General features: G+C 35.8%; 1 protein-coding gene across 1 annotated transcript in view; it reads right to left on the bottom strand.

Annotated features, from left to right (window-relative positions):
* Positions 1-2,309: 2,309 nt before the first annotated feature.
* The window catches only part of LOC121872919 (protein pigeon-like), a 44,620-nt gene continuing 26,894 nt past the window's right edge, over positions 2,310-20,035 (bottom strand). Inside the window, exons 10-20 of the mRNA XM_042376034.1 lie at positions 18,986-19,116; positions 17,537-17,728; positions 13,077-13,253; positions 11,856-12,062; positions 10,809-10,979; positions 9,993-10,094; positions 7,351-7,433; positions 6,180-6,394; positions 5,606-5,827; positions 5,177-5,248; positions 2,310-4,757 (exon numbers count right to left, since the gene is read on the bottom strand). Coding sequence (XP_042231968.1) covers positions 4,651-4,757; positions 5,177-5,248; positions 5,606-5,827; positions 6,180-6,394; positions 7,351-7,433; positions 9,993-10,094; positions 10,809-10,979; positions 11,856-12,062; positions 13,077-13,253; positions 17,537-17,728; positions 18,986-19,116 — 1,679 coding nt within the window. The 3' untranslated portion in view covers positions 2,310-4,650. The remainder of the gene's footprint in view (positions 4,758-5,176; positions 5,249-5,605; positions 5,828-6,179; positions 6,395-7,350; positions 7,434-9,992; positions 10,095-10,808; positions 10,980-11,855; positions 12,063-13,076; positions 13,254-17,536; positions 17,729-18,985; positions 19,117-20,035) is intronic.

Genomic DNA, 20,035 nt, shown 5'->3' with positions numbered 1-20,035 from the left:
GGCTAACGAGCCGATCAGTGGTGAAGAGGATAAAAGTAAAGTAAAAAGATACTCTCCCCTACAACTGCTGATTGGTCACTTCCCATCCGCTCCTCAGCCAACCAGCGGCGAGTTCCACAAATCAGCCCTCACTTTCGAACTGCGTGGTGATTGGCCAGTTGCCGCCTTCACCTCTTAAGCAGAGAAGACCTTCTCTAAAGAACTCCTCCACAACAACTTCCCAGCACCTGACTGCTCTGTACATATAACACTGTATATATATATAAAGGAAACGCCATTATGAGTTTCCTTTCTCACCTCCATCCTAAGAGCAAGATCTCCCTTATTTTACGTGTGTACAGTAGGCTCTCGCCAATAACGACGTCCACAATAACGTTTTCGACAATAACGGTAAGTTACAATAGATACCCATTTTCGATAATAACGTCTGGATTCTCTTGAATAACGGAAATTTCGCGGGAAGCGTCCAAGCGCATCAATGATAGCGTTTGTTTGCCGCCATGTTGATGACGTAGTTGTCCACTCCGCCTCACTCTCACACACGCTCAGTGGAATACAGCGCTGCGCCCACGTGTGAGATTTTCGCCACTATAACCAGTGGTTCTTAGGGTCGGTGATCAAGAATGGCTTCTGCATTTTTGCCTGTGGGGGCTAGGGGAGGTGGTGGAGGGAGTGATTTGCCACCTGAATGACAGGGAACTTTTAAAGTGAGGAAATTGAACTGTCCTGAGTCTACAGTGCGAAATATAACGAGGAACTTAGAGGAGACCAAGAAGAGTATTGTGCTGGCTAAAAATAATTCGGTAGTGATGGAAATGCGAGGCGAGCTATGAATGATAAAGGCGATAGAAACAGGTTGTTAGTGATAACAGAGCATTTTCTTGTGAAATGGTTAGCTTGTAGAATGAAAGACAGTGCAAGTGTTAGTGACCCTCAGATATGGAACAATCATCACACCAAGCACCTCAAAAACTCCCCCAAGCAAAGTGTTATAATACTCACTCTTTATTTTGATGATTGAATAACAATTCTTTTTATTTCAGCTAACAAAAAGTGTTAGGAGGGCTTCAAGGGGAAAAAATGGGTGAAATTCTTGTGGCGGCAGCACCAACAAACCCTTTTAACATGTATTTTAATGTCACACAAATAACGTTTTCGCTAATAACGGTGTTTTTCAGGCACCTATTAAACGTTATTGGTGAGAGCCTACTGTATGTGGCCATAACAAAGAGAATTGGCACACACAAAGAGAAATTAGACAACTGGCTACATAAACTATATTACAGTAGATCTCACAAAGATGAGGAATGCCTTTTGTTTAATTGATGATCATACACTCTTATGCTAAATGTGTGGAGGGGGGGGGATAATTCAAAGGCTTCCCTTTTTATGATTTCTGGTATTAATTAATTTGCCTAATGTCACTAGAAAGGTAGTTTATATCGACATATTTTGTCCTCGTTTATAATTTATATTTCTAGTATACTGGTATATGAACTTTATCGTGATATCGTTATTTCTACCCAATGCATATGCACACATTATCATGGCAATCGTAAGACCTGTTAATTTGTGCACTATTAATAAATTTGCATAGATCAGTCATGCCGCCCTCAGCAATACAAACAAAAACATGAAAAGACAGTCGACCTAACTCAGCAATGACCTGGGTCGACAGGATTCAGAATATAACGAGATTGTGGTGGCAGTTGCCAATCAGTTAGAATTATAAAAATATATAAAAAGTTATTTGAACGGGCCTTTCATATAATTCTACGAACGCTGACTGTTAACACCAGAATTCAGAAGTTGATGCCTACAATGCCACCTCATTAATTCAAGGCACTCAAGAAAAATGGGAGAAATAAGGTAAAATGTTGATGAGGAATTCAATAAGTAGTTCACAAAGGCCCAATCCATCAGTCAGAAGATAGCTAACACTGATATTAACTGCCCAAGAAATGCACAAAGACAGCAGCAAAGACCTAATGTCCCAGCATCCTCTTTTGAAGACTATTACCAAGTTAGTTCTGCTCTTCCTATCCCAGATGAGCTTTTGAATGAACTTCAGGAAAGATTTCAAGATTGTCAGCATTCCGCTACAAGAGAAAACCTAAGATTTTGCCCAAACTACTACTGATCATTTTGAGTATTATTGTATCAGTTTCAGAGCATCTTTAACCCAAGAACCTCTAAGAATCTTGCCATCTCATTAGGCAGTCTGGTGTAGAGTGGGAGCAAAGAGAGCTTGATTAGTTTTATCAAAGGGACTGAATATAGTACAGTACTGTATAAGATATTTAAAAGAATTTATGAAACATCATTTTATTGACAAGCTCTGATATACAAGATTTCCAAAAATTATTATACAGTAAACTGGGAACATCAAATAAAATAAAACATTAAGGAATCATCTCAGGAGTTCAATTTTAGTATAATATTGTTTTAAAGCTTAATTTAGGTTAGTATTTTCCCAAGTGACCAGAAAAACAAATCCTGCAATATACTAAAATAAATGCTACATTTGGCACATTGATAAATTCTCTTTCAATTAAAAAAATCTGAACACAATATACAGTATATACCATAAAAAAATTAAATACCATAAACAAATACAAAAGTAGAAAAATATATTTGTTAAAACTTATAACAAATGTAACATAAATGAACTGTAGACTATTGGAAACAAACACAAACTATAATTCTTTCTCTAATGGTAACATGGTAAAGTACTACAGTACAGTATATACTTTATTATCTTTTTTCAGGTAAAACACCCATTTATACTGACTCTGATTCTTTCTATAAGCAGCTAAGTTCTGTATACTAGTACTCAATTAATGTAAATCCTCCCTATTAAATACTCATTATTTATAAATACATGTGAAATTCCTTTGCTACACACCACTGTACTGCATAATGATTACACTGATAGTCTCATTCTTATGTCTAAGTCTCTTCCTGGGTGTTGTAAGTTTCTCTACATACTGCATCACTGCTCATAGACTCTGTTGGTCATCAAACACACTTTAAATCTCAATTTAACATGTTCCTCATCTAGTTTTTATTTTTATACTGAGTATTTTTCTTTCTATAATAACATATTGCAGCTTAGCATGGTTTCCAAAACAGCAAGACGTTTATATTCAGAAGAGCATCCAAAGGGAAAATCTGACTGCAAGAAATAATTGTGCTGCACATTACCTGCACTTAATAAGCAAAATAACGCACAAAGACTACAATTGTGTAGTAGTATATGCTCACACATGAAAGGTTTAACTCCTTCCTTATCACATGACCAAGCCGGGATATATATGTATAGCAGCTACTGTATTGGCACAGGTAAAAATAATTACAATAATAATCTTCAATGGAGTTACTATATCTGGGAGTAATGATGAAGTTAACATACAATATGTGACATCAAGTAACCACTGCAATAATAATGTACAAAGGGACTGACAACACTGGGAATAATATGGCTTACAAGAAACTGGAAAATACGTGTCCCAAATGAATCAGCAACATAATAAAAAACACTGATACAGGTATATTCGTTGACTTTAAGCGGATTTCTTCCGTAACACAAGAGAAACGAAAGCTAAAGAAATCCAGATAAACATCAAACAAAGTAATTTATGTAACCTATATACAGTAATCAACAAAACATGTGGTGAAACATTTAAGTGTTTATAATGACCTACATATAAGAAACATTACAATTTGACACTGAGCATTGTACAAGAACACAAACCTGTTTAAAGGTGAGTAAAAGAAAAACAAACATACAGTTTTTATGAGAGCACTCAAAGGGATACAACAAATGACACTACATTTAATACTATGAAAGGGTTGCCACTTAATGTATTACACTTTTCAGTACCTATACACAGAATGAAAAATAAGTTAAGAAATGGTGAAATGATTTACCTGTGGCCACTCTGTATCGATTTCTTTCAGCAAAGCAATGGAGAGTGGCCAGCTGGGTCCTAATTCTGAGAGACCTCAACCTACCCTATTCTAATTGTATAAGTATAAATCTGAGCCCAGTCAAAATGGGGCCAAGCCATAAAGGTTAAGTTAGGTTAGAATGGGGCTTCTTAAGGTTGGGGCCCCTTTGTTGGATGTAATTTTTAAGAAATAAATTGTATTATGTCACAGCATAATCTTGGATCCCTGTACTTTACATAGCATTTACGTTGTTCATTTACTTTTTATATCACTAATAATGTGTCAGATATACAGTAAATGCTACACCCTATACAGTATATAATTATCTCAAAATATTTTATTAATTCTTAATAGGACAGGTAGTTATTACCATTAGCAGTCAGGCATTATTTTGGAATGTTATACATTTTTCTCATGCATAGTCATGAAGTATTACTTAAACACTACAAAATGAGGCCCAAAACCTTACATTTTATAAAAATTTGCGTGAATTATGGACAAGAATAGAAAAAAACCATTTCATCAAGTTTTTCTTGAAACTATTGTTTCGCCCGGTCATCCTTCTTATAGGCAATACTTCATATATTCAGTACAGATAATTCAAATAATATTTACTGTAATGTAATGGAAAATAATCAATTCATGGTTCAATGAATGACATGAAGGAAGGTGTTATACTGCAATGAACACATGAACATCTCAATTCCTTGTTATAGCTACATCAACCTCAATCTCTGGCTTGATGTACTCACAGGAAGCCACAGTGCCTTCATACAGCAGCCCCAGGTCAAGGTCTGTCAAGTTAGCTGGAAAAAAATTAAATAAAATCAGAAGTAAAGAACATGATAAATTAGTGAATATTCAGGTGACTGTAGGTGGTATGTTCTGTAGCCTAAGTGTGCTACAGAACCACTATGAAAAGGTAATGTCCTTTTATAACCTGTTCTTTGGTCAAAACTTCTTTGATATTTGTTTCTATCTATATTGGATCAAATCAAGATCAGTACCCCCAGCTTATTTTACCTGATTATTAAACAACTGAATATGCTCACCTTACTTAACTTAACCTACTCTAACCTAACCTGACCACCCCCCCAGAGGTAGCATTAGGATGGTTAATCTTCTAAGTGAAATAAGCCAAGGGTGTTTCAACTTGAAGTGATTCCAGTACAGTAGTTATTTCATTTACTTACAAATGACATTAAACACACTAAAAATTACTCACCCTTGGCAGTCAACAAATCCAAAAATGTGTCAAAGGGAGAGAGTCGGTCAGTTGTTGGAAAAGCAGTTAATCCTGTGAAAAAGACAAGTTGTACAATATAAGCAATCAAAGTAATAATTAATTGCCAATCTACTTATCATAAGTTTATCATGGTACACTGCAATAAATACTTTCTGATACTGTACCATTATCACTGAAAGTATTGCTAAAATAATTCACAATATGTACATTGTAATGAATAAAATCAACAATATTCTGGTTCCCTTTATTCCTCCTTGAGTTCCCCAACCTACAAATGGAAGTAATAGTATGCAGACACACAAGATAGCAAAGAGGATAAAGCAAGGCAAAGATTCCCCCTGTGGCAGATAACTAAACCAATAAATACTAAAGATCAAGTCATTCATAATTATAACACATCAGCTTTACCTTTATTCTGAAGGTGTTGAGCGTTAATCCTGGCAGACTGTGTTGGTGTCCGAGGTTGACCTGGTCCCTCCCCGGCCAGGATGGAGCCGGCGTGTAGCCTTGACCGCAGGATCAGGGACATCGGGTGTTGCCAGAACTGCAGAGCTCGGAGGCTCCTGACGACAGGCACCGACGATATTATCTCTAACTTTCTCTCCACGTTCTTAGGAGTGTCATCCAGGTCTGACAGGAGAGGAATGATGAGGTAGGAGGGAATTAATGACTCAAGTATTAATTTTTTTTCTATAAAAATACTCGAATACAAAAAAGTTAAAAAACATAGATGTATCTTGGAATTCTAAAACTTCAATAATACGAAAGTAATAATCTATTTTCAAATTCTGTACAATGCATTTTAACAATCAATAATTTTCCTCTAAGAAAGTCATCCTTTATCTATATTAAAAGGAACATACACTATAGGTAGTATCCAAAAATTTATATTATCATGACACTTGATCTGATCTATCCTTGCATTTTTTAACTGTAAAAAAAAAAATAAAATAAAAATGCTTTAATATAGCTATCTTCTTACCATATATAATTTCTCTTAAAACATCCACATTCAGTTGCAGAACCCCACGCCGTACATATTGCATAAATATAATGTGCGGCAGACAGCGATGTGCCAAGTAAGCAAAGAAAGAATTATATCCTTGAGGAAGTGGGTATGCCACAGCTTCTGTTGCTGAATGGTATCGCTCCAATAATGTAAAAAGACGAGTAGCAACAGCATCGTCCAACTGCTCTCTGTAATGATGATTCAGATATAAATATTGAGCATGACTGCATAATCTTTCATAAAATTTCATTGTAACAACTTAAAAAACAAAACAATAGTAGCAGTAGTGACAACATTGCCCAAACAATAGTAAGGGATAAATATGAAGGTTTCATAAATCCTTGAGGGATTTGTGGGGGCAAGTGAGAGAAAACTAAACAGTCTCTGGATGTGACCAGTGGTAGTGTGTGATCAATCATAAATCCATCACACAGCCTAGGCTGGTAAACACTCCCAAGTATCTATTTACATTTGACCTATAACTTGTCCTCAATCATTATGTCTCCTGATTATCTTCAAACATTCAATCTAAAATCAAGGGTATAACCTGATTTTCATTGTTGCTCATCCCAAGTTACCATACATATGTTAGCCAGGTTACACATACACACATGTATGCAAGCATGCATGCACACACACACACACACACATATGCACAGTTTCAAAAACAGTATCCTGTCAACAATGAACCCTTCATGTGACCCATTATCTTGTGTGAAAGCTTCAACAATACATCAGCTTCTGGGTCTCATTATTAGCCAAGCTGCCAAACCTGGTACAGTACACTGTTAAGTATAATAGTATTTCCTGTGTATTATAAACCAAATAACACAATTTGGATGACACAATATACTTTCCAGGTGTACTCCGAAGATCATCTCGGTGCTGGACAAGGAGCATTGTGAGGTACATTAACTAATAATATACTTTATTTTGTATTGAGAGTTCACCTGATTTTAAAAAGCCAATACATAACATCAATTACCTACAAAAACTAATTATTCTCAGGAGTTCTGTTTCCAACCTTGACACACAATTGAGAATCAACTGAATATTATCTCAAACTAACACCACATATTTCCCTTACCCCAAAAATGACTAATGTTTAAGGAAGATAAATCCTAGTTTCTTATGAGCTACTCACACGAACGTAAATCCCTTTTCACTCTTCTCTGATGGAACAAGAGTCTGAGAGGAACACAAGATGGAGCACAAGCGACGAGACACCTGGAATACAAAATAAAACATCTTCTTGGTTAGGCTTCAATCACTTGCAGGTATTAGCGCTTATATTATTATCTGGAAGGAGCAGCTTTAAGGGTACATCATTGTCCAGTAGAGATGCTGTTGAGACCAAGACTAAATGCATTCATAATTTTAACCTTTTTGTATCACCTGCAGATTACCCCCATAAGTGCTAACTTAAAGAGTCACCCCCAGCTTAGCCAACCTGAAGTTTTACCACCCCAAAACTAGTGTAACTAGGGGCTAATCTTTAGATGACCCATAAAGGCTAAAATTGCAAATGGTCTCAATCTCAGTCTTCACTATATCACTGCTATCTAGTATTCAAAACAATGCTAAAACAGCCAGAAGACTCACAAGAACATCCATATTCAATACTGGAGAGAAAAGATTTATCAAAAGTTCACAGCCATATTTGTAGTTTCAATTCATAATGACTTTTATTCTTACATACATTCCCTATCTTTTACATACTCTGCTGCTTCCTGGACATCCACCTCCCTCATTTCTAGTACTTCTTTCATCCTTTCCTCTCAACTTCTTGGTCTTCCATCTCTTTCTTACCATCGACCTCTTAACTTGCACACCCAAGAAGCCTCTGGTCCACACCTTACCTGACTCTCAGTCCCACAACTCCTTGTCTTGTATTTTTTAATCTCAACATCCTCTTCAATTAACATATTACCTGTACTTTCAAAGAGATAATTTCTCTTGGCTGTAATATGCTTCTTTCTCTTTTGCATTTAGAGTCTGCATTAACCCTTTCACTGTGTTGGCCAATTTCGGCGGTATTCCCCAAGTGCCAAAAGTCACTAAAAAATGTAAATCATTACATTAACGTTTTAACTATTTTTTTAATGAAAAAAGCATGAAGAATTCATATTTAACAACTAAAAAGTCATTTAGTAATAATATCTAGGGTAAATTTACGATTCTGTGGGGAAAACACTTTTTTTTTTACTTTTTTTTGTGTTCATAATAATGGGCAATATCATAAGTAGATATATCAGACAGTGTAAACTGCAATGATAAATAGTTTATTTTCCATTAAAGTCACATAATTTTATATTTGTGACCATTATTCATATACTGTACACAGCTACTCCTCGACTTACGTCCTACTTGACTTACGACCACCCGGACATATGACCGCCTCAGTCGTACCAAAATATTGTCAAATTACATACAGATTTTCGAGTCCCGACGTCAGTGATTGCACTGTGTACTGACAAAATTTTTGTTTGTAATTCACTTTAAAATGGCTGGCAAGCTTAAAAGTGAGAGTTTTGTGGTGCTGAGAAGAAAAAGAGACACCCATTTTAGATTTTCTATGTATTATTCATTATTCAAGCATTTTTTTACTTACGACCAATTCGACTTACGACCTGGATTTGGGTCCCTAACTCCGTGATAAGTCGAGGAGCAGCTGCATATTGAAACCCTATATCTTAGGGGCAAATGCGAAAATCACTTGTGCACAGACGAGAATGTTAGTGGGTAAATGAAATAAAAGATTGGAATAGACTAGTTATTCTATTGCACTTGTTATTTATTGGACTAGAACACAATATAAATTAAGATTACAAAGATGAAGTTGATTGTAAGACAAGGAAGTAAACCACCTTTGGGAATATACTGTATATAGGTAAAGAATAAATTCATATATATCCATAAAAACTTGATTTTCCTTTCACATTTTACACGCCTTACTCACTCACGCATTCCAGACATTTCTGAAAGGAAAAGAAAAACATGAAGTATCGGAAAACCCGTCTCAAAATGCCATGTTTGGCTCTCTGGTTATCTGTTTCGCTCTATTTCCTCTTATACTGAATTAAGTTTCCTTTCTCCTCTATTCATTATGCATTACCGCTTTCTAGTACATATTTCATAGAGCACATTTTTAAACTTTTAAAATATCACTATATACCATTATTCTCTCTCTCAAAAAAAAACATGAATAAACAATGTCACATAATTCCATCATAGCATATGCAAGAAATAATTTCACTTCCTAAATTACCTCGTTCATTTCCCTTCTAATTTAATGATTATCAACTCGAAGTGCTAGTATTGAATCTATAGAATAAATACTAACATTATATATATAATATAAACAGTTATTAGTCATAAAAATGGGGAAACTGGACAAAACACAGAGCAGCAATGTTGACTCCTAGTGTTTTGATGGCGGGAACTTCAGCTTGCCCCAGTCGCCGCTAGGTGGCAGCGCTCTACTGGGCCGGAGCATAATTCAAACCCTGAAGGACTGTAGTCGAGTTACTCGTTAAAAGAATTTTTTTTTTACGAATGTGGACTAAAGTCGATTTACGCGGTGGAAGACAAAATAAAAATGCGAATAAAGTCGAGCCACGCGGTGAAAGGGTTAACTAACACAATTACCTCTTATTACATAATTAAGCGTGAACCATTTCCTACATAAAGTATCATATATAAAGAGTCTCTGGTCACTATACATCACGCTAGTTAGTGTTCATATAGATATAAGACTAAGTGTTGTTAGCAATGACTAAATCTTACCTGCAGCTGTGTGCACACATACTTGCTGGCAACTGCGTGTACCCTCATCGGAGACTCATGGGGAAAGTGTTTTAGGCAGTACATACTTAACTCCCGCAGGTTCTGTAATAATTAGACAAATGTGAACTACAGTATTAGTACTCCATCTTTGTCAAGGGCTTATATTCATTCAGGTTCTATAATAAATTGTAACATCAGACTTTAAATATTGCACAACTACAGTACAGTATTAAGATTTTACTTTTTACATTTGTATTAACTTATATAAACTTGTAGTGATATCTCTGTTAGCTGGGACTGAGAGATTTATGGGTAATGGGATGACTTTTTCATCCCAGAATTTTCCGGGTACTGGGAAAAATTTTCTCAAGTCTAAACTAAGCATCTTGCATGAACAGACACTATCGCACATTCCCGGAATGTTTATAGGTGCTTACAGTAATCAAGGAAAGTTTTCCAAGCCTAATAGAGTCTAAATTTTGCATCTCATCTCGCTCGGACAAACATTCTCCCATTAGACTTAGGCCGCAGGCACGAGCAAAAATATTTTTGGCTAGCAAAAAAGTGTTTAACCTTTATTCATGGCATGTTCTAATTGCATCAAAGAAATAAATTTGGTTCCATAATGATGCTGAGTAAATTCTCTACAGGACTGTTTCAATAAATAATGATTAAACAAATTATTTCAACACGATATAATGATGAGGTTTCAATTTTTTTATGAAAATTTTTTGTACATACATAAAAGTCATAAGCTGATGTAATCCCAAGAATTCATAAAAGAAAATATACATAAATGTATTGTTATATACTTACAACAGAGAGAAGATGTTCCAACTTAGATGATGTGGTGTTCTCAGCCTCATTAAAGGGGAGTGGGTCAAACATGAGGTGTGCAAGTGTGAGCCCTAAGGATGTGATGGTCAAACCCCCAACCAGTGGACTGGCAGGAGACACTGGGGTGCTGCCTTGTGACAATGCTTCAGGCTGACAAAACAATTTTCAATAGATTAATATTTGGTGTAATATATATATATATATACACACAGTCAACCCTCGCTTTACGCGGTCCCACTTTACGCGTTTCCACGTTTACGCGGTACCCTGCCGAACACGGAATGCTCACTTCCGCGGTGTGTGTACCCTTTTACGCGGAGAGCGGCGCGAGCAGGGTGCGCACAAGGTCAAAAAGTCATCAAAACATTACCGAGTTCTTCACCCGCCACCCGCCACAGCCGGCCCAAGTCAGTGATAGTGATAATGATAGTGTGGATATGGGCTTTATATGGACTTTGAGGGGATTGACAAAGAGACCCTGCAAGCCTCTGTGGTGGATAGTGATACAATTGATACAAGTGATACAGGTGAGGGCCAATAATCTGCCCTCTGCCTCGGAACCAACCCCCCATCCCCGTGTGCCCAGCCATCTTTTCTACAAATATGTGTTAAAAAACCTAATATTATTGATATTTCTCTTAATTATTATTTGTGTGTGCATGCCATCATAAAATTAAGAAGATATTTTTACTACAATGTAGGTATTGTGTTTGAAATGGAGTTTGGGGGTCGGCCCGGTCTCTATTTCAATTAATCCCATATGTTATGTTGTTCACTTTACGCGGGCCGCGTGGGTTCAATTGACCGCGTAAAGTGAGGGTTCACTGTATACTAAATGGACATTACTGTTCTGATTAATTTACACAAAACACATCTTAGGCCTGCTTAACTTAACTACACATTAAACAGATATCTCGGATCTGCTTAACTTTACTACACTAAACAATTATCTTAGATCTAAATACTTAACACAAAACAAATATCGAGAGATGATTATCACGGTAATTTGAGAATTCACTTCCGAACCTTGTATGTATCAAGTGAGACCATAAGCTTGTCTACTACATCTGTGAGGCTGAAGCGCTGGTGGTGCCTCTTGCTGGTGTGTTCCCACAACTTTGTCCACGTGTCTGACAAGGAGCGCACCACACGCTCCCGCGGGGACAACAACATTATGCACGCATTTTCCAGCAGACAGTAGGAGATGCGTACATTTTCTTCAGCGGGGGATTCCTTATGACATAAGGGATGCAAAACTGTATTATCTTTTAATGCAAAACAGCATACTGTAATAACATGGAAGTGGTTATTAAAGCAAATAATTCGGTTAAAAATTCATAAATTCAAAAGAAAAGATGAAGGTTAAGAATATACAGTAATAGGTTTTGATGAAGCTTGAGGTACCATATTAGAATTGGTGAATAGTAAGATGTTCAGTGTAATGTGAAAGAAGCAAGTGACGAGTCTAGTTTAAGTTTACTTTCTATGGATGTGAACTATGTTTTTCAAGGAAAATATAATTCAAAACCAATACCCAAATATTTTAATAACCTCTGCTGCATTACAAGATTCATTGAGAATTTGTGGATGTGTGGAAAGACACATGAATGAATGCATACTGAGATGGTTGCACATGAAAAATGTATTGAAAGTATGGTAAGCTGAGGGAAATACATATTAGTGCATGTCTATACAATATAGCTAACTAAAAATGTTGTAGATTTTAGTTTGGTTCATACTGTACAGATTAGAAGCTTCATTAATTTTGTTTAGAGATTAGGAAAACTATACATTTTTGGTAACTTTAGGATGTCCTGGACAAAAAAAATAAAAAATAAATAAATAAATAAATAAAAAATACAGGGAATGTTTAACGATCGTTCACTCAGCAATTTTTCAGTTTCGCGATTTTAAATTCTTAACACCCTTTCCCATTTAATGATTGTAAATTTTTGGTTAGTGATCTTCAACTAACTGGAAAAAATTGGGAGGGAATTCAGAAAACTGGGGATTCTGTTCTCCAAGTGTGCATCAATACAATACTCTATTGTGGCTTAGGAATAATGAAAATCTAATACAAGTATAAAACTATAAAATAAGAAAAATGGAGAGTATGTGTGGGAAGTGAACATATGTATTGAGGCAGTGAGCTGTAACTGAAAATACATATTGAACTGGACTATTAATACAAATCACTGTACAGTACTTCCAAATAGGTTAACACATTGTAATAAAGAAATATCTCACAATGTATTCAGTATCAGTAGTGAAGGGAGCAGTGGTGATAGGCAGGAGGGAGAGGAGGTGTCCAGCATCAGAGTCAATATGCTTGTGGACAGCAGCATATGTTTCCCCCACCAGGTACTCCTGAAGCAGTGCTGGAGTGTCCAGGTTGTATGGGTCTTCACACACACTCCACATCAGCTGTAAAGAAATGCTCTGTCAGAATGTTTATACATTGTGTGTTTGTGTGTACAGTATCCCTATACTGTACACCCACCCAAAAATTATTTGGCACCCGTGTCATATTGTATCACGCCGATGGGTGCCGAATAATTTTTTATTGGGTGTACATTGTTTGTATAGCTGTACTATGTACATTGTATACCTGCACTGTCTATGTACATCCAATAAAAAATTATTCAGCACCCTTACGGCGTGATACAATATGACACGGGTGCCAAATAATTTTTTAGTGGGTGTACATATAAGCACCTACCTTCCATATACCTCTATGTTTATTCTGTATAAAGACATTAGTGTACTTGTATAAGTATACCATTCTTACACAATTAATATTAGTCTACCACCATTAATCCAAGATTCTAATCACTAAAATAAGTGAACTGTAGAGTAGTTGGTAAAAAAAAGTTCACATCATATAAAGACAGTTAGTCACTAACCCATGCATATTTAGTTCCACATCAGTAGAAGGTTTGCAGATAACTTACAATATCTAAATGGAAGAATACAGAAATATACATAATGATAATATATAAACTAAAATGTTTAAAGGCAAAAAGAGAACATTTAAATAAAGTGAGGGTAAATAAACTAGGATGAACTCAAATTGTTGTGAAAGTGAGATGTGACTGTAACACTACAGAAGATACAAAATACAGTACAATACAAGAGGTAATGAACGAAATTAAAAAATGTGTAGTGATGTGTTACCCTTGTTCTTATATTACAACTGTACTTCAACAACAAAGGTCTTTAAGCACATAACTAGGATATTGGTAGAAATTTCACTACTCAACCAATAATTAAAGATTATGTGATATAAAACTTTCTGTATTGTTTACCCTTGGATGATGGGGAGAGCAGGAACACAAGGTTAGACAGTACAGGAATTCTAGCAAAGGGAATGATGTGTTACTCTGAGTTAGAAAATAAAGAACAAGAGGTTATGTGAGATAATCAAAGACGTCTTATCCATATCTGACGAAGAAAGTTGAAAAGATAAACCTAAGAGATGAGTGACTGTGGAGGAAGTTATCATGGGTGTATATGAGGTATTGATAATGATGTATAAAAACACCAAAAACTAGGATGTCTGAGAGTATTCACTGAAGCTGGATGACTGAAAGTAAGAATGTGAATACTGTAGATACTTGGGGTCTGGTTAGGGAAGAGATTAAGCAATGTGAATGAATGACAGTAAACGAAGAGAGAGTCTGGATGTGTGTTTATTCATGATTCAGGTGCAGTAGTCTTCATTACAACCAGAAACAGCTTATACAAAAAATATGTACCATCAATTTATCTATTTATCTTTCTCTCACTATACTTAATTCACCACTGAACAGGGTGGTGCAGGTGCAATAAGATCTATAATAAAATTTAACATAAAGTGAATTACAAAAATACACAAATCAAATTAATCCATTCATTCTTAACCTACAGTGAATCAACACTTCCTCAATGTTTCAATCTTTCACATCAATTCACTTTATATATTTACTACATTGGTTTATGAGTAGTACTTAGTTCTGCATTAACTCATCTGCTCTCAAATAACCCATTTCCCATTGTACAGTCTGTTACATCATTCGCCTAACATATTCCAACATATCAAATATATCCCATAAAGGTGTTTGTGTGTCCTTTATTACAATATTGTAGGCTTGAATAAAATATTCCCATTATAACCTCACATATTATCCTCTGAGGTAAAAAAGTACTGTACATTGTTCCATAAACACATGTTACACCAGTCTCTCCTTTTTTCCTATCTACATGATCTTAACTTATGAGGCATTATATCTCTCAGTACCCTGCCACTGACTCTACCCTTATCAGACCTTATACAACATATCCTCATCAGTACACAGTTCAACAAACACACTACCCATCTCTAATGCAGCAAATTCAACCTATCTGCACAATACCACACAAAGGCCGGGTTCAACACAACCCATCTGTCCCTCTGTCCTCTTACTGTGAGAAGTCCACGTGAACCATAATCTGCAATTTTCCTTTTTAACAGTCTTTAGTTTCTTTTCATGATAAATTATTAAGGAAATTAATAAGTGATTATCTAAATGAAAAAGCCAAGTTTCACAGCATAAAGTCATGATTTTAATTATCCTACAATCTATGAGTCCTTATCTTTGTTAAAAATGATTTTCTTCCCCTATAACAGTGACAGTGTATGTTGTTATAGATCACACAATATTATCGCAAAAGTATGTACAGAATTCTATTACTAACATGGCACCTTATATGTTGAGATCAGAGTGAACTATGTAAACTCTTTTCAAAAATTTTAACACTTTGGAGGGAAAACTATCCCTTAGATATTTTATTCTTGCTAATGCCAGACGATTTTAATAAGCTAAGGGAAGCCCTTGCCCGCTAAAGGGGTTAAGGTTTATATTGGTCAAAGCAGAATCTTCTCATGACATTCCAACTTTCAACATCTGATCATAATAACCAACTTACACATCCTCTCACCCCACAACAACTACTTTATAATACTGTACAGCATCATCTAATTTTGTGGTCACTAATACAACCTCTCATCCAGGACCAACTACTGTATACTCTATTTCATCTGATTCTGTGATCACTTATGCCATCACAGTAGAGAGGGATGTGCTACACTACACACTTCTACATCCCACCAGATATTCCTGAAGTAACACAGGAGAGTCCAGTCTCTCGGGGCCACCAAAAACACTCCACACCAACTGATGATGCCACAACATGCAGAGAAACACAAAATAAAAGCATTAAGGTTTTACTGTATAGATATCCTGTAGTTTAGAGAGCCATGAATGTTATAAATAAGGCAATCATCAACTTTAAGACATTAAAATATTTTTCCACGTAAATAATAAATTACAACATGCAGGACCAAACTACTATGTTAATTATTCACAGGAATTAAATAATATTATTATGAGAAATTAGAAAATTAAAAACCTTCTCTGCTAATGACTGATTAATTTAATCCTAATTAAAAGGATTCCTAATGTCACAGGCACATACAGGCAGTCACTGATTTACGGAGGTTAGGTTTACCAATATCTATACTTATTTCACTAACTTACTTCCTTATTCTCTAACACTCACAATATTATTAAGTCTACAAATAAGCTTTCAATGTATCATCATTCTCCTACAATCACCAAATAACTTATTCCTCAAACTCACTGATGACAAGTAGACTTGCATCTACTAAACAGTCACTCAGCCTGTTGTCCAATCTCTCATGTAATATGTGGCAAAATTAAATACAGTACAGGTATAAGAGAATTATTCTGTATTCTTAAATCTCATAAGCTAATTATGTACTGTACAATAAAGGAGTAGATTTAAAGGAGAAAGTGTGGAATTTGAAAGTGAACAAAAGTTTGAAGGTGTGGATATTACCAGCAGCGCATGAGTGTAGTACCAGCTGACTAATGGCAACCTTCAAGTCATGTAAACAAAACAGCGAGAATTTAGGATGATGCAATAACTAATCAGAGGTCGAGCATTTTATATGTTTCTTATTGGCTTATAATCACTGTGTACACCAAGATTTTTTTATTAAAAACTTGTTTGTGGCATCTTAAGACATTTTGGGAATATTTTTTGTCAGAATGTAAATCAGTTTTTATAAAGGGGCTCTGGGGGAAATATGATCCAATTTCCCCAAAATCAATTTACTTTTAACCTCTTTCCACTGATCGGCTTGTTAGCCACTTGGGTGGTTGGTCAACATCTCTGTTACGCACTGTTGGCATGAATGTTTTTTCAGGATTGGTAGCCTTTTGTAAATCAGGGAATGACTGTACTGTACATAGTTGAAAACAAAGAGGGAAAATAAGTATTAATATTTATTTAAATCTGCATGCTTATATAGTCAAAGGTATAATAATAATAAAAAAAAATTGTTTTATGTAACGAGAAAAATGCATGTTGTTGCTGGCACCAAATACGTGTCGCAACTAAACGTACACCATACAAACACAACATAGCACATGCTGGGGGTGGGGGTACATTAAAGCCTAGATGCTGAATCCCCTTCCAAAACTTAAATACCCTGTAGTAAAAAAAATATTAATAATCCTGTACATGTTTTAGTTTTAAATAACTTTAAAAATCTTAAGACTGGTTAAAGAGAACTACATACTAAGCAAAATATAATCAGCTTTGAGAAAAGTAGAGAACTTTGTTAATATTGACTGCAGCTACATAAAACACCCCCTGAGGTCTACCTTTCGTGACAGATCATGGTCTTTATCATGGATGGCTGCCAGGTGTAGGATGGCCAGGCGTGTGCTCAGGGTGGAGGAACTCTTGAACAGTGAGAACAAAGATTCCTTGGTCACACGAACTTCTACCGTCATCTGGTTTATTCCGTCCACGAATGTTATGCAGCGACCTGAGATGACTTTGCCTCCACATATCTGTAAAAATGAAGAATCACCCAATTATTAGACACCCCAGCTTATATCACCTGAAGATTAACCACCCTTGTGCTACCTGGAAGGGTTAGGTTAGGTTTAAGTATGGTGGGTCACCTGAGAATATATACTGTATAGGCAAATACAGTACATTACAGTATAGTACAGTATATGTTTTATTGTTTATATCTAAAGCATTTTCTTTCATAATTTTATCAATCACAATTGCAGCAGAATAATTCATGAATACCTGTTATTCTGTTTTTAAAATACTTTGGGTTTAGAAATACAAAATCACTCGCGCATATAACAAGTGGTTACACATACTTTTTAATCCTCTGGTTAGAGTTAAAAATCTATACAGTCACTCTCTGTGTTTGGTGAGCAGCTCAACAAGTCTGTTTATCTGTTTTTGAGGATGGTGAATGTAGCGCTCCATTGTTCTATTGTGTGGTTATGTTCTGTTTTCATTTTCTCATGGGAATAACTCTAACTTCTGGTACCTGTGGCCTTGTTTCCTCTCATTCCTTTTGGAGAGGTCAACAGATACAGAAACCTCAAGGAAGGGAGGAAATGGTGGAGGGACAGTGGTGAAAGACAAACACAGAGTGACAAGAAAGGCCTACAACATCTAATGGAAATACTACACATAAGCTTCCTCACATTCTTGTCAATAAATAATTGAAATAAGTAAGTACAGTAAAGTGTTATAAAAGATCAATTGCTGTCCATAGTTCTGATGTGTAAAGTTCAGCTGACCCATGAAGACTAAAATTGCGAATGATCTTGTTCATGGTACAGATTTTCCTGCAGGAGGATCCTCTATACTCTATGCTGCTACTGTCAGTTTGTGTGTGTGTTTTGCATTCTGTACATAGGAACCAACGGACTGAAAAGTATTAAATGCTAAAATTAAGAACATAAATTGTTATCTCCTTGTACTGCATCACCCCAACTCCCTGAGCCTATGTATACTTGTACCTACAAAAACTTTAGTACAATTTAGGAACCCTTTGGAATAAATCAATCAGAATCAATGAAATGTTTCTCAAGTGATAAAAGTCTATTATCATAAATAACTTCTAATTCATAACATGTTCATTATTGTATGACAAAATATCTGAATTGCTGGTAATAGGGTAAACACTTAAAACAAAAATATTTCAATTGGTGGTAAAAGTATATGACCAAAAATATATGAAATGGTGTTGCAAAATACATGACAAAAATATGTAAACAAGTGGTGACAAAAAATCTAACCTGGAAGAGCTGAGCATTAGGCAGCAGCTGTGGTGGAGGAGTGGTGACAATATGGTTGTTGGGCATGTGGCTCAGTCCAATGTCCAACATGTGCATACATACTCCTGGCACAATGACCAACAGGTAGTGCTCTGGAACAGGAAATGGCTCACTTTAACACAAAGAATATATGAACTAGTCTGTTCGCACAAAACTTGCAACTGTGGTCTAGGGTCAGTTTGTGGCAAGGCAGCTAATTGGTTGGTGAACAGACATCCAAAATATCCTGACAGAACAGTTCTTCAATATTTAATCTATTGTATTTATATTGATATTTTAAAGGATAATAAATATCCTGTGTTGACCTCTGATAATTTCCATAATTGGTAAAACTAAAATTAACACATGAAACACTGTTAATAAAAATATCATAAAGAGAACACAAACAAGATGAACAAAATTCCGGGATGTAAACTTTGCCATGTGATGTCACTCAGCATAGTGGAAGATGTTGCTGAAATTTTGTACTTTTTTCTTGTTCTCTTCAAGATATTTATGTTACCAGAACATTTCATGTGCTAGTATTTGCTTCCCAAGTATAGAAATTATCAGAGATCAACACAGGATAGTTATTAGCCATTAAAATATCAGAATACAGATACGATAGACTAAATATTGAAGCACTGTCGTGATTCCTTGGGTGACTGTCCACCAACTAATCAGGTGCCTTGCTACAAACTGACTCTAGGCCTCAGTTGAAGAGTCGAGTGAAAAGACAAGTGGTCATGTTGATGTTTATGTATAATACCTACCTGCACTACTGTACACGGTATACCACTGTTGTAGTCGAGACCATTCACAATTTACCCTCTATAGATCACTTGAAGATTACCACACTAAGTGATCACTTGAAATTTTACCCCTTAGCTTAACCCTTAAAGCCCGGGTAACGTTCCTCTACGTCCACCATAGTGACCCCGGATGATGTTCCTCTACATTTTTAATTTTCGCGGCATACCGGTAGTTCGAGTGTCCAGGCAGGACGAAGTACTTTGTATAGGATATTTATTT

This window comes from Homarus americanus, unplaced genomic scaffold, assembly GCF_018991925.1.
Source record: "Homarus americanus isolate GMGI-L3 unplaced genomic scaffold, GMGI_Hamer_2.0 scaffold11022, whole genome shotgun sequence".
NCBI classification, from domain to species: Eukaryota; Metazoa; Arthropoda; class Malacostraca; order Decapoda; family Nephropidae; genus Homarus; species Homarus americanus.
The sequence above is the reverse complement of the archived record's forward strand: the minus strand, read 5'-3'. Positions and strand labels throughout refer to the sequence as shown.